This window comes from Coregonus lavaretus, assembly GCF_964263955.1.
Source record: "Coregonus lavaretus genome assembly, chromosome: 27".
Taxonomy (NCBI): Eukaryota; Metazoa; Chordata; class Actinopteri; order Salmoniformes; family Salmonidae; genus Coregonus; species Coregonus lavaretus.
This window is the reverse complement of record NC_140014.1, coordinates 27,856,519-27,872,403: the sequence shown is the minus strand read 5'-3', so window position 1 is coordinate 27,872,403 and position 15,885 is coordinate 27,856,519. Positions and strand designations below refer to the sequence as shown.

General features: G+C 42.7%; 2 protein-coding genes across 4 annotated transcripts; both read left to right on the top strand.

The window, feature by feature from the left end:
• Positions 1-7,402: 7,402 nt before the first annotated feature.
• Positions 7,403-9,755, top strand: LOC311102345 (actin, alpha cardiac muscle 1; the record flags this gene model as incomplete). 3 transcript variants are annotated; one of them, XM_084143657.1, is made up of 6 exons in its annotated part: positions 7,403-7,531; positions 7,860-8,055; positions 8,141-8,302; positions 8,448-8,639; positions 9,207-9,388; positions 9,612-9,755. In XM_084143657.1, the coding sequence occupies 6 exons, from the start codon at positions 7,403-7,405 to the stop codon at positions 9,753-9,755; spliced, it is 1,005 nt and encodes a 334-aa protein (XP_083999783.1). The 3 variants fall into 3 exon arrangements, with proteins under 3 accessions (XP_083999783.1, XP_083999782.1, XP_083999784.1); XM_084143656.1 differs by having other exon boundaries at positions 7,731-8,055; XM_084143658.1 differs by lacking the exon at positions 8,448-8,639 and having other exon boundaries at positions 7,430-7,531; positions 7,731-8,055.
• A 4,513-nt stretch (positions 9,756-14,268) lies between these two features.
• LOC311102731 (gap junction delta-2 protein-like) lies at positions 14,269-15,601 on the top strand (the record flags this gene model as incomplete). Its single annotated transcript, XM_084144106.1, has 2 exons — positions 14,269-14,339; positions 14,755-15,601. The coding sequence occupies 2 exons, from the start codon at positions 14,269-14,271 to the stop codon at positions 15,599-15,601; spliced, it is 918 nt and encodes a 305-aa protein (XP_084000232.1).
• Positions 15,602-15,885: the final 284 nt, after the last annotated feature.

Below are 15,885 nucleotides of genomic sequence, written 5' to 3'. Positions count from 1 at the left end.
TACATCTCCCTCAAATATACAGTGAGGGAAAAAAGTATTTGATCCCCTGCTGATTTTGTATGTTTGCCCAGTAACAAAAACATGATCAGTCTATAATTTTAACGGTAGGTTTATTTGAACAGTGAGAGACAGAATAACAACAAAAAAATCCAGAAAAACGCATGTCAAAAATGTTATAAATTGATTAGCATTTTAATGAGGTAAATAAGTATTTGACCCCTCTGCAAAACATGACTTAGTACTTGGTGGCAAAACCCTTGTTGGCAATCACAGAGGTCAGACGTTTCTTGTAGTTGGCCACCAAGTTTGCACACATCTCAGGAGGGATTTTGTTCCACTCCTCTTTGCAGATCTTCTCCAAATCATTAAGGTTTCGAGGCTGACGTTTGGCAACTCAAACCTTCAGCTCCCTCCACAGATTTTCTATGGGATTAAGGTCTGGAGACTGGCTAGGCAACTCCAGGACCTTAATGTGCTTCTTCTTGAGCCACTCCTTTGTTGCCTTGGCCGTGTGTTTTGGGTCATTGTCATGCTGGAATACCCATCCACGACCCATTTTCAATGCCCTGGCTGAGGGAAGGAGGTTCTCACCCAAGATTTGACGGTACATGGCCCCGTCCATCGTCCCTTTGATGCAGTGAAGTTGCCTGTCCCCTTAGCAGAAAAACACCCCCAAAGCATAATGTTTCCACCTCCATGTTTGACAGTGGGGATGATGTTCTTGGGGTCATAGGCAGCATTCCTCCTCCTCCAAACACGGCAAGTTGAGTTGATGCCAAAGAGCTTGATTTTGGTCTCATCTGACCACAACACTTTCACCCAGTTCTCCTCTGAATCATTCAGATGTTCATTGGCAAACTTCAGACGGGCCTGTATATGTGCTTTCTTGAGCAGGGGGACCTTGCGGGCGCTGCAGGATTTCAGTCCTTCACGGCGTGGTGTGTTACCAAATGTTTTCTTGGTGACTATGGTCCCAGCTGCCTTGAGATCATTGACAAGATCCTCCCGTGTAGTTCTGGGCTGATTCCTCACCGTTCTCATGATCATTGCAACTCCACGAGGTGAGATCTTGCATGGAGCCCCAGGCCGAGGGAGATTGACAGTTATTTTGTGTTTCTTCCATTTGCAAATAATCGCACCAACTGTTGTCAACTTCTCACCAAGCTGCTTGGCGATGGTCTTGTAGCCCATTCCAGCCTTGTGTAGGTCTACAATCTTGTCCCTGACATCCTTGGAGAGCTCTTTGGTCTTGGCCATGGTGGAGAGTTTGGAATCTGATTGATTGATTGCTTCTGTGGACAGGTGTCTTTTATACAGGTAACAAGCTGAGATTAGGAGCACTCCCTTTAAGAGTGTGCTCCTACACTCAGCTCGTTACCTGTATAAAAGACACCTGGGAGCCAGAAATCTTTCTGATTGAGAGGGGGTCAAATACTTATTTCCCTCATTAAAATGCAAATCAATTTATAACATTTTTAACATGCGTTTTTCTGGATTTTTTTGTTGTTATTCTGTCTCTCACTGTTCAAATAAACCTACCATTAAAGTCATAGACTGATCATTTATTTGTCAGTGGGCAAACGTACAAAATCAGCAGGGGATCAAGTACTTTTTTCCCTCACTGTAAATGACAAATACATTATTGAAATTGCTGACTGAATAAGTACAACATTATGCAAATGTTATAGTCTATATTGGCATATAGCCATTATATCATAGCTATCAATAATAAACAAAATGCCTATTTTAGAAAACGATTTACTCATTAACATTAAATAATGCATTATGGTTATGGCCATGGTTATTGATTTATGCAAAACAAATCACCCAAATGTATGAGTTCCACACAGGGCCGGCCCTTGCCTTTTGGAGATCCTAAGCGAGATTTGTTTCGGGGCCCCCCATCTTGCGGGGAAAATATTTTAGTGGTCCCACTCTTGACGGCAGAGAGAATTTAGTAATTTTGTAGAACATTTTGGTTTTAAAGTTAATTTCCTGCAATTCTACACATTTTGCCATGGGGAGTACAGAAAATGTTGCAGTTTTAAAGTCACTGTGCAGTCAAAAACGTGATTTTCCTGTGTTTTATATATATTTCCACACTAAGAAGTTGGAATAATACTGTGAAATTGTGAACATGATGATAATGCACTTTTAGTGTAAGGGCTGTTTAAAAAGATTGGATGGTGAGATGGAGTTTTGGCCTTCCATGGTGACATCACCATGCGGTAAATTTGTTAATAGACCAAACCTCTCTGCCAATAACAGCTATTTTTCAGTTTTCCCATCCCCACTCAGACTACTCCCAAACAATCCTAGCTAAATTCTTGCTTGAGTAATTTATCTTTGCTAAAAAGCTATTTAAGTTTCTTTTTGACCATTTTAATTGAAAACAATCACAGTAAGGTACTAAATTGTTACCAGAAATGATTTGATATTGAGATAAAAATGGCTGTATTGCACTGTTACAGCAATTGTTTTTGAAATTCTACACATTTTGCCATGGAGTGGAGAGAAAACGTTGCAATTTTATAACACATTTTATGCAATTCTACTCATTTTACCAGGGGTAGAGATTTTTTTTCTCTAGTTTTACAGTGAATTTCCTGCAATTCTACCAATTTAGCCATTGGGTGGAGAGAAATGTTCGCAGTTTTAAAGGTAATTTCCTGCAATTCTATACATTTTGTAATGACTTATGCCATGTTAATATGATATCTGAGTGAGAATGACTATGAAAATCAATGGGGGCCCCCTGGAGATCAGGGCCCCTGTGTGCCTGTTTACTACAAGTTTAGATAGCTGGCTAGACTAACTGCCAATCTAAAACTTGTTAGCTGACATGGCTAATTGAGTGACTGTCAGTGACTGACATAATAAGAGAAACACAACCAAATTTCGAAATTGCACCTGGTGTTTTCTACTATTCTTGCTCTCAATAGTGAGTTGAGACCCTGAGTGAGTTCCTAAAAGAATGATATATATAATTTGTATTAGATTTTTTTGGGGTCGGGGCCCCCTAGCGGCCAGGGGCCCTAAGCGACCGCTTATGTTGCTTATGCCTGGAACCGGCCCTGGTTCCACAGTTGCAATACCTCTTCATTAGATATGACAGTTAAAGTACTTGAATTTTCTGAAATGATGTGAACACTAAATATATAATTTATTTTGGAAACAGGCATAAACTAGACAGGCCATATAGGCCTATACAAAGAAAACAGGTTCAACTGAATCATATATTTCACAACAATTTCTTGCCGTTGCTTCAAACTGCCTCAATGACCTTACTCCTCTGCTTAAAGAGAATCCAGAATGGTCAGCTTTGGAATTTCTATTCATAATAGTGACAAGCAGCTGCTATTGCCAGCTGTGTGGCACAAGTTGTCTCCCCATTTGCTGCTCCACTGTTCATCCCATCGCCGTCTGAATGGCTACCAACTGGGCACAAACTGGTTGAATCAACGTGTTTCAAAGTCATTTGTCAACGTATTGTGACGTGGAATCTACATGGAAAACACATTGGATTTGAAGTCATCAACATAAACTGTTGTTTTGAAGGAGAATTGATCTATCTACAGCTACCCTTTGGTAACTTGTTGTTGTTTAAAACAAGATAACATCTTTCTCAGTTTATTTTCTCTTTCATGAGATACAATTCGTTGTTTGCATCATTTCTTGTTTTGTTACTTGTTTTGTTACTTTTTTATTATAGTTAGGCTATCTTTATTATTTTTAAACTGGATTAATATCATACATTGTAAGTTACATCCTATTTACATTATATATACTGTATCAATTATTAATTAGTGAACAAACTGGAATTAAAGCCAGACAAAGTCAGTGGCACAGATGGAACTGTCCAAGCACTAGTTACATATCCTATAAATGTTGATATTTGGTTGCATTATCGACCAAACACAATTAAATATTACTTTCGAAATACAATAAATAACCTAAAGTAAATAATAAAAAAACTGAAATATTACATTTACATAACTATTCAGTACTTTGTTGAAGCACCTTTGACAGCAATTGCAGCCTGGAGTCTTCTTGGGTATGACGCTACAAGCTTGGCACACCTGTATTTGGGGAGTTTCTCCCATTCTTCTCTGCAGATCCTCAAGCTCTGTCAGGTTGGATGGGGAGCGTTGCTGCACAGCTATTTTCAGGTCTCTCCAGAGATGTTCGATTGGGTTCAAGTCTGGGCTCTGGCTGGGCCACTCAAGGACATTCAGAGACTTGTCCTGAAGCCACTCCTGTGTTGTCTTGGCTGTGTGCTTAGGGTCGTTGTCCTGTTGGAAGGTGAACCATTGCCCCAGTCTGAGGTCCTGAGCACTCTGGAGCAGGTTCTCATCAAGGATCTCGCTGTACTTTGCTCAGTTCATCTTTGTCTCGATCCTGACTAGTCTCCCAGTCCCTGCTGCTGAAAAACAATCCCACAGCATGATGCTGCCAACACCATGCTTCACCGTAGGGGCGGTGCCAGGTTTCCTCCAGACGTGATGCTGGACATTCAGTCCAAAGAGTTTAATCTTGGTTTCATCAGACCAGAGAATCTTGTTTCTCATGGTCTGAGAGTCTTTAGGTGCCTTTTGGCAAACTCCAAGCGGGCTGTCATGTGCCTTTTACTGTGGAGTGGCTTCCGTCTGGCCACTCTACCATAAAGGCCTGATTGGTGGAGTGCTGCAGAGATGGTTGTCCTTCTGGAAGGTTCTCCCATCTCCACAGAGGAACTCTAGAGCACTGTCAGAGTGACCATCGGGTTCTTGGTCACCTCCCTGACCAAGGTCCTTCTCCCCCGATTGTTCAGTTTGGCCGGGCGACCAGCTCTAGGAAGAGTCTTGGTGGTTCCAAACCTCTTCCATTTAAGAATGATGGAGGCCACTGTGTTCTTGGGGACCTTCAATGCTGCAGACATTTTTTGGTATCCTTCCCCAGATCTGTGCCTCAACACAATCCTGTCTCGGAGCTCTACGGACAATTCCTTCGACCTCATGGCTTGGTTTTTGCTCTGACATGCACTGTCAACTGTGGGACCTTATATAGACAGGTGTGTGCCTTTCCAAATCATGGCCAATCAATTGAATCTACCACAGGTGGACTCCAATCAAGTTGTAGAAACATCTCAAGGATGATCAATGGAAACAAGATGCACCCGAGCTCAATTTCGACTCTCCTAGCAAAGGGTCTGAATACTTATGTGTGATTTTTCTTTTTTTTTCTTTTTTAATACATTTGCAAAAAACTTCTAAAAACCTGTTTTCGCTTTGTCATTATGGGGTATTGTGTGCAGATTGCTGAGGATAAAAATTAATAAAAATAAATAGAATAAGGCTGTAACGTAAGAAAATGTGGAAAACGTTAAGGGGTCTGAATACTTTCCGAAGGCACTGTAGGTCGTATCAGGTCTGTGGAGATCTTCACAATTGCTGTAATTATCTGTGCAGAATCTCGAACGGCATTGCTAACTTGCACCATGTACTTTTAATGTAATCTCAACTGCAATCCAGGTCATTTAGTTGTGCTATTAGATGAAGCACAGTGATCTGTTGTATCATTTGAACTGTACTGCTTTTAAATGGTTGAAAGCGCAGTGATAGACATTTGGGTGACAACTAAACCAAAAATCAGACATTGTTTTTCCATTGGAATTTGGTTGTGCTGTTAGATAGTTGAAAGCATACACATTGGAAATTCAACTAACTTTACGCTGTCTTTTTGAGTGGGTGAATATAGGTTGTAATCTCATTGATCAAATTCTCAACCAAATATTACCCAATTATCCACATTGAAATGAGATGGTGTGCCCAGTGGGTATAGTCTGGGAATGTTACTACTATATCAAGCTTCTTGACAAAACATGGAAACGTTCCTTTTGGTAGGCCTCTTTCCATAGTCCTCTTTGTAAATCCCATACATAATAGAATTTGTAGCATATCCATTTATCAGCTGGAATTAAACGTTTCCCCATTTTTGTAATGAATTAACCAATCAATAAATCAATTCTAGAATTTGCTACATATTCCCCAGAATATTATCAATAGAGCAGCATCAGGACATCAATTAAGATGTTCAACACATTTGAACAATAAGGAATCAAAGACTTTATTTCAATTGACAGGATTTGTTTATTTCAGTCATTGTCTTCCAAACTGGTATTTGACATCTGTTGGAAACAGAGGTGTGTGTATATTGTCAGGTTGACCCGCACTAGCTGCCCTCATCTTCCTCCCTACATGGGCCGCGGGGATGGATGCAGCGCGCGTGACTCCCATTAATGGGCTCGCGGTTGTCAGTGGTGTGAGGGCTACCAAATAAGGAGAAGGTGGCGCACTTCGCCCCAATCGTAGTCCTCCCTGCCACGCGGACACTGTCAGAGTATAAATTGGCGTGTCCTCACAGCTCCTTATCCTTGACACTCAAGGTCCAGCGCACTGTGCTGATCTGGTGAGTAGCGCTAGTTTGACATCAGTTATTCCTCTTGAGTCAAGAGTGAGAAATATTTTGGAATTACCTTGGAGGACTACAATTATGCTAACCCGATTGACAAGATTATCAATGGAATGCTCTCATCCGCAACTAACCAACTGTAATTCCCTAACTGGAACTGCGTCAAATATACATGTGGTCCTCTGTAGCTCAGCTGGTAGAGCACGGCGCTTGTAACGCTAAGGTAGTGGGTTCGATCCCCGGGACCACCCATACACAAAAAATGTATGCACGCATGACTGTAAGTCGCTTTGGATAAAAGCGTCTGCTAAATGGCATATTATTATTTATTATTATTATTACATATTTTCCCCCCAACAATTAAACGTTTTTCGACTGCATTCTTTTTAGATTTTCAAGCCCATTTGTTATTTTCCGGCGTTTGACATTTGGTTATTGTATACATACAACATATAATAGAGGGGGACATTGTGTGCCACGTAACAAATGATGATTTAGCTGCATTAACAAATTAAAACTTCGTGGGTATGAAGCATACTCACAAAAAGTCACTAACCATTAACACCCTGAAAAACAACCTGAAATAGGCTACTTGCAAAACTATGGTCCTTTATAAAACTGAATGTAAAATAAGTCTGATAGTTGCATCCACCCCTTATTTCAACTGATGTGATTCAACTAACAAACCTTCAGTAAAAATAATTATAAAATATAATGCATGTATAAAGTATTAACACTTTCATTTGAGTTGCCGTACATGCGTAATTCATTACATTACATTTACATTTTAGTCATTTAGCAGACGCTCTTATCCAGAGCGACTTACATAGCTAAGTTGATTGGAGCATGGTGCATGCAACACCAAAGATTGTGCCATATAGTCCAAGCGTAAAAGTGTATGCTAAAATCAAAATTACCATGTTATTGTACCGTTACCATCAGAGCTGACACCATGTGCGACGACGAGGAAACTACCGCTTTGGTGTGCGACAACGGCTCCGGACTGGTGAAGGCTGGCTTCGCTGGAGATGATGCACCGCGCGCTGTCTTCCCCTCCATCGTGGGTCGCCCACGTCACCAGGTAGAGTATTGCACCTGAAGCTGCTGTGTGAAACAAAAGAAACAGAATGAATACAAAGTGGTTGTGTTATTATTGTCTGTAACACAACAGGCAATAACAAACAACTTTGGAACCTTTTCTCGGCAAGTTTAAAGGCCCTTCAGAAGCCCTAACATATAATATGCCATGTTGATTAATAGCCATCCTTGCGTTTTCTCAGGGCGTCATGGTCGGTATGGGTCAAAAAGATTCCTACGTCGGTGACGAGGCCCAGAGCAAGAGGGGTATCCTGACCCTGAAGTACCCCATCGAGCACGGCATCATCACTAACTGGGATGACATGGAGAAAATCTGGCATCACACCTTCTATAACGAGTTGCGTGTGGCCCCTGAGGAGCACCCGACCCTGCTCACAGAGGCTCCCCTCAACCCCAAGGCCAACAGGGAGAAGATGACCCAAATCATGTTTGAGACCTTCAACGTCCCTGCCATGTACGTGGCCATCCAGGCCGTGCTGTCCCTTTACGCATCTGGACGTACCACAGGTATGATGGATAGATAAGTAGTCTTCAGCCATGACCACCTGAGAGGTCGTGTTCAATGCTAACATATATCACCACAATCTTTTAGGTATTGTGCTGGACTCTGGTGATGGTGTGACCCACAACGTGCCCATCTATGAGGGCTATGCTCTACCCCATGCCATCATGCGTCTAGATCTGGCTGGTCGCGACCTCACAGACTACCTCATGAAGATCCTGACCGAGCGTGGCTACTCTTTCGTTACTACTGGTACGCACGGGACATGGGCAATATTAGCCAGATGAGGAATGAGGAAAAGCATGATATTCCGCAAAAATGTTAGCACAAATATATGGCACATATGTTAGACTATATTTTTCAATAACAATCAAATGCCACACTTGAAACCCAACAGCTGAGCGTGAGATCGTGCGTGACATCAAGGAGAAGTTGTGTTACGTGGCTCTGGACTTCGAAAATGAGATGGCCACCGCTGCCTCCTCCTCCTCCCTGGAGAAGAGCTACGAGTTGCCCGACGGACAGGTCATCACCATCGGTAACGAGAGGTTCCGTTGCCCTGAGACTCTCTTCCAGCCCTCCTTCATTGGTGGGTATTACTGATCTCCCCAGCCGTTGGTGTATTACGCACGGTTATCTTAAGTCGAGCTAATCATGGTGAAACGTAAGACTGTTGTGGATTAGTTAGACTTCGTTAATGTAATCTATGTGACGTAGGGTAACTCTGTTACTAACATAGCATATAGGCCTGCCGGTACTTTCACAAAGCAGAATCAATTAATTATCCTGATATCCGGATAGGCGTAACTAAATCAATATTCAGCTCTAGCTTTCATTATGAATCAGAACATTTAAATCATAGTCCTCTCTGTGTGTTTATCAAAGTTTGCTGGCTCAGCTGACTAACTTATTGATGCTGCTTTTGAAATACAACACTGGCATGTTAAGCACGAGCTGCAGATGCTTGTTGACATACCTACCATAACAACAGCATTCAGCTGCTGCAGAGGAGCTGTCCATTTCAGCACCTATTTGCAGCCAACGTTCTAGCGGCCATCTGCCCAACTATTTTCACAGTTGACAGTGATAACAAGTGTATTTTGCCTAAGGGGCTGGCTCAGATTGAATGATAACATCATTGTCTTTTGGTAAACAGGGATGGAATCTGCCGGTATTCACGAAACTACCTATAACAGCATCATGAAGTGTGACATTGACATCCGTAAGGACCTGTATGCCAACAACGTTCTGTCGGGTGGTACCACCATGTACCCTGGTATTGCTGACCGTATGCAGAAGGAGATAACCGCTTTGGCCCCTAGCACCATGAAGATCAAGGTAACTCTTTATTTTCAATGTTCTATTACAATGTATTTCTCAAACGTTTTAATGGTATATGGGGCACAAAACTTTGGGACCAACAAATGTCACAAAGTGAGGTATTTTTGAGAGACTTGTCTATTATGTAGATTTTATGCACATAAGAACAGAAATTGGTTTTCACTTTATAAAGCACCCTGCTATTAGGCCACTAACCAATGGCATTATCACTTGTTTGTAGATTATCGCTCCCCCTGAGAGGAAGTACTCTGTGTGGATTGGCGGCTCCATCTTGGCCTCCCTCTCCACCTTCCAGCAGATGTGGATCAGCAAGCAGGAGTATGACGAGGCCGGCCCCTCCATCGTCCACCGGAAGTGCTTCTAATCATCATGTCTGCTCCTCCACCTTCACCCCACAGTTACCTCTGCTTCGTAAGCGCTCAACTCAATTTATGGCCTAGGCTCATGCTCAGGCCCAGGCCAAGGCAGCCTTTCATGTACAGTGGGGAGAACAAGTATTTAATACACTGCCGATTTTGCAGGTTTTCCTACTTGCAAAGCATGTAGAGGTCTGTAATTTTTATCATAGGTACACTTCAACTGTGAGAAACGGAATCTCTCACAGTATGATTTTTAAGTAATTCATTTGCATTTTATTGCATGACATAAGTATTTGATACATCAGAAAAGCAGAACTTAATATTTGGTACAGAAACCTTTGTTTGCAATTACAGAGATCATACGTTTCCTGTAGGTCTTGACCAGGGTTGCACACACTGCAGCAGGGATTTTGGCCCACTCCTCCATACAGACCTTCTCCAGATCCTTCAGGTTTCGGGGCTGTCGCTGGGCAATACGGACTTTCAGCTCCCTCCAAATATTTTCTATTGGGTTCAGGTCTGGAGCCTGGCTAGGCCACTCCAGGACCTTGAGATGCTTCTTACGGAGCCACTCCTTAGTTGCCCTGGCTGTGTGTTTTCGGGTCGTTGTCATGCTGGAAGACCCAGCCACGACCCATCTTCAATGCTCTTACTGAGGGAAGGAGGTTGTTGGCCAAGATCTCGCGATACATGGCCCCATCCATCCTCCTCTCAATATAGTGCAGTCGTCCTGTCCCCTTTGCAGAAAAGCATCCACAAAGAATGATGTTTCCACCTCCATGCTTCACGGTTGGGATGGTGTTCTTGGGGTTGTACTCATCCTTCTTCTTCCTCCAAACACGGCGAGTGGAGTTTAGACCAAAAAGCTCTATTTTTGTCTCATTAGACCACATGACCTTCTCCCATTCCTCCTCTGGATCATCCAGATGGTCATTGGCAAACTTCAGACGGGCCTGGACATGCGCTGGCTTGAGCAGGGGGACATTGCGTGCGCTGCAGGATTTTAATCCATGACGGCGTAGTGTGTTACTAATGGTTTTCTTTGAGACTGTGGTCCCAGCTCTCTTCAGGTCATTGACCAGGTCCTGCCGTGTAGTTCTGGGCTGATCCCTCACCTTCCTCATGATCATTGATGGCCCACGAGGTGAGATCTTGCATGGAGCCCCAGACCGAGGGTGATTGACCGTCATCTTGAACTTCTTCAATTTTCTAATAATAGCGCCAACAGTTGTTGCCTTCTCACCAAGCTGCTTGCCTATTGTCCTGTAGCCCATCCCAGCCTTGTGTAAGTCTACAATTGTATCCCTGATGTCCTTACACAGCTCTCTGGTCTTGGCCATTGTGGAGAGGTTGGAGTCTGTTTGATTGAGTGTGTGGACAGGTGTCTTTTATACAGGTAACGAGTTCAAACCGGTGCAGTTAATACAGGTAATGAGTGGAGAACAGGAGGGCTTCTTAAAGAAAAACTAACAGGTCTGTGAGAGCCGGAATTCTTACTGGTTGGTAGGCGATCAAATACTTATGTCATGCAATAAAATGCAAATTAATTACTTAAAAATCATACAATGTGATTTTCTGGATTTTTGTTTTAGATTCCATCTCTCACAGTTGAAGTGTATCTATGATAAAAAATTACAGACCTCTACATGCTTTGTAAGTAGGAAAACCTGCAAAATCGGCAGTGTATCAAATACTTGTTCTCCCCACTGTATTGTCATCATTGACCAGTTTGTTTACACTAAAGTGCAATTTATTTGTGGATATGTATAGCTTTATAAATAAACGAGACCTGGGACTTGCAACACACCTTTTTGTGTCTCATTGTGGTTTGCAGTACACTTCAGTTATCCCCTATAGAGATAACCTATACGTTTTAGAGGTCACTTATAAATCATGTAGACCAAATCAAAGTTTATTGGTCGCGTACACAGATTTGCAAATGTTACCACAGGTGCAGTGAAATGCTTACGTTTATAGCTCCAACAGTGCAATAATATTTAGCAATACACTAACAATGCACACATAATCCAAAAGTAAAAAATAAAGAAATATCAGAATGATCACTATAAGAATGAGCAATGTAACAGTCCGGTATACAAATATATATACAGTTGAAGTCGGAAGTTTACATACACTTACGTTGGAGTCATTCAAACTCGTTTTTCAACCGCTCCACAAAATTCTTGTTAACAAACTATAGTTTTGGCAAGTCGGTTAGGACATCTACCTTGTGCATGACACAAGTCATTTTTCCATCTATTGTTTACAGACAGATTATTTCACTTATAATTCACTGTATCACAATTCCAGTGGGTCAGAAGTTTACATACACTAAATTGACTGTGCCTTTAAACAGCTTGGAAAATTCCAGAAAATGATGTCATGGCTTTAGAAGCTTCTGATAGGCTAATTGACATAATTTGAGTCAATTGGAGGTGTACCTGTGGATGTATTTCAAGGCCTACCTTCAAACTCAGTGCCTCTTTGCTTGATATCATGGGAAAATCAAAATAAATCAGCCAAGACCTCAGGAAAAAAAATGGTAGACCTCCACAAGTCTGGTTCATCCTTGGGAGCAATTTCCAAATGCCTGAAGGTACCATGTTCATCTGTACAAACAATAGTACGCAAGTATAAACACCATGGGACCACGCAGCCATCATACCGCTCAGGAAGGAGACGCGTTCTGTCTCCTAGAGATGAACGTACTTTGGTGCGAAAAGTGCAAATAAATCCCAGAACAACAGCTAAGGACCTTGTGAAGATGCTGGAGGAAACAGGTACAAAAGTATCTATATCCACAGTAAAACGAGTCCTATATTGACATAACCTGAAAGGCCGCTCAGCAAGGAAGAAGCCACTGCTCCAAAACCGCCATAGAAAAGCCAGACTTCAGTTTTCAACTGCACATGGGGACTGTTTGGCCATTATGACCATCGTTATGTTTGGAGGAAAAAGGGGGTTGCTTGCAAGCCGAAGAACACCATCCCAACCGTGAAGCATGGAGGTGGCAGCATCATGCTGTGGGGGTGCTTTGCTGCAGGAGGAACTGTTGCACTTCACAAAATACATGGCATCATGAGGAAGGAAAATTATGTGGATATATTGAAGCAACATCTCAAGACATCAGTCAGGAAGTTAAAGCTTGGTCGCAAATGGGTCTTCCAAATGGACAATGACCCCAAGCATACTTCCAAAGTTGTGGCAAAATGGCTTAAGGACAACAAAGTCAAGGTATTGGAGTGGCCATCACAAATCCCTGACCTCAATCCTATAGAAAATGTGTGGGCAGAACTGAAAAAGCGTGTGCAAGCGAGGAGGCCTACAAACCTGACTCAGTTACACCAGCTCTGTCAGGAGGAATGGGCCAAAATTCACCCAACTTATTGTGGGAAGCTTGTGGAAGGCTACCCAAAGCGTTAAACAATTTAAAGGCAATGCTACCAAATACTAATTGAGTGTATGTAAACTTCTGACCCACTGGGAATGTGATGAAAGAAATAAAAGCTTAAATAAATCATTCTCTCTACTATTATTCTGACATTTCACATTCTTAAAATAAAGTGGTGATCCTAACTGACTTAAGATAGGGAATTTTTACTAGGATTACATTTGACATTTTAGTCATTTAGCAGACGCTCTTATCCAGAGCTACTTACAGTTAGTGAGTGCATACATTTTCATACTGGCCCCCCGTGGGAAACGAACCCACAACCCTGGCGTTGCAAGCGCCATGCTCTACCAACTTAGCTACAGGGGACTGTATTGTCACGAATACAGTAAAAAAGCAACAAGTGTTTGCCTTAAAAGGGGCTCCGAAAAAAATCATGGCGCCATATCTTGACCTGCGGGCTCAGGGCACAGCGCATTTTCAACCTCTCTCCCGCTCTACCTTTATCCCTCTCCCTCTCTACCTCTATGACCCTGAGCGCGCGCACCAGACACAATTCGGTCTGGCTCAGTAATTTTGATGCGCTGTAAACTTGAAACAACCCCGGTGCATTGAGTTTATCACCAATCATTTTATCACAGATCAATCTTGCACGCCGGCCCCGGGTTCCATTCGTCGAATATTGAAAATGAGAAAACCTGGTATTTTGGCCGCGCTCCGCCAACCTGTCTGCACGTGACGCAGAGAGGGGACTACTTAAAGGCGGATTAACGCTGGCAAGACATTAAATCCAACCTCCTTCCATCCAGACACAGTGCGCGACCAATCAGTCTAATCTTAAAATCGAAAATAGGAGGGTTTATAGTAATCAGCCTTTCGGACTCCCCAAGACAACGAGAAAGCGATAGTGTCGCGCGAGCGCTCGGGCAGACGCACAGAACACTATTGCACGACGCGCGAGAGAAGAGGGCAGGACAGCTGCGGGCTCGTGATCAATGCATTTGTCAGATAACCTCGGAGCCTCTGGAGAGTGACAACGACCAAAAACCCGAGGAAATATTTTCCACATATTCGGCAGGAGTTCGTGCAGAGTGCCGTGGACTCTCGCCTCCTCCGGATGAACAACAATGGGGGAATGGACCATACTAGAGAGGCTCCTGGAGGCTGCTGTCCAGCAGCACTCTACTATGATAGGAAGGTAAGGTCAAAATGTAAACTGTATTTGCAATAACTACAGATTTGCCTGTTTTAATGGCTGTTGTTGGGGATAGATGGGTCGCTGTGCCATGTACTAACTGAGAAGCAGAGACCTGCTCCACTTACATTACCAAACAAACGATGGCAAAACATTTAAAAACACAAATACAGATGAATGCCAATTAGTAAATACTTTAGAGTACACAAAATATACAACAATGGCGTACTGACACAAATGACAACAAAACATAATACACATAGCATCCCAACCTCCAGCAAAGCGTGATCCCAGCAAAGAGCGTTCGCTTTCAGCACTGGACAGCTCCCAAACACACGCCTGTTTAGAGCGCCACTGTACATAATTTACAGACTTTATATTCATACATTGTTTGTTTGTTTGTTTGTTTGTTTTTTAGGATCCTACTAACTGTGGTGGTGATCTTCCGGATTCTAATCGTAGCAATAGTTGGAGAGACGGTCTATGATGACGAGCAAACCATGTTTGTTTGTAATACCTTACAACCTGGTTGCAACCAGGCTTGCTACGACAAGGCATTCCCAATTTCACACATTAGATTTTGGGTTTTCCAGATCATAATGGTTTGCACCCCGAGTCTTTGTTTTATCACATACTCGGTGCATCAGTCAGCGAAACAGAAGGAGCGACGGTACTCCACCGTCTTTCTGTCCCTGGATAAGGATCAAGATTCAATGAAACGAGATGACAGCAAAAATATTAAAAACACCATTGTGAATGGAGTACTTCAGAACACAGAGAACTCCACGAAAGAAGCCGAACCCGACTGTTTGGAAGTCAAAGAGATCCCCAATTCAGCCATGAGAACTACTGGGAAGTCTAAAAAGAGTCGGCAAGAGGGTATCTCGAGATTTTACATAATTCAAGTGGTTTTCAGAAACGCGCTGGAAATAGGGTTTTTAGTGGGTCAATATTTCTTGTATGGATTCAACGTCCCGTCGGTGTACGAATGTGATCGATACCCATGCATAAAAGATGTCGAGTGCTATGTTTCCAGACCAACAGAGAAGACGGTGTTTCTAGTCTTCATGTTCGCGGTCAGTGGCTTTTGTGTGTTGCTGAATCTGGCAGAACTCAATCATTTGGGGTGGAAGAAAATTAAAACGGCCGTGCGAGGAGTGCAGGCGAGGCGGAAGTCCATTTATGAAATCAGAAATAAGGACTTGCCCCGAATGAGTGTGCCTAATTTCGGTCGTACTCAATCCAGTGACTCTGCTTATGTGTAGCACATGGAGAGAGTTACCGAAGGGACAATGTGCGATGTGGAAAGATTGAACCAAGATAAACCCGGGATGGACAGCTCCTCACGCCACATCCGTTTCATGATTTACAAGAGTGGGCAGATTTTTTATTTGTTTGTCTTTTAAGGACTCCAATGGCAAGCGTGGATTCCACGTTTGTTAACTTATTTATTACATTGCACTGATTCAACTTTGTAGTAACGTTTATACTCTGTAAAGCGCTAAATAGAGATCATGTCGATGTGTTCACGCATTTACTCTTTGTGGGC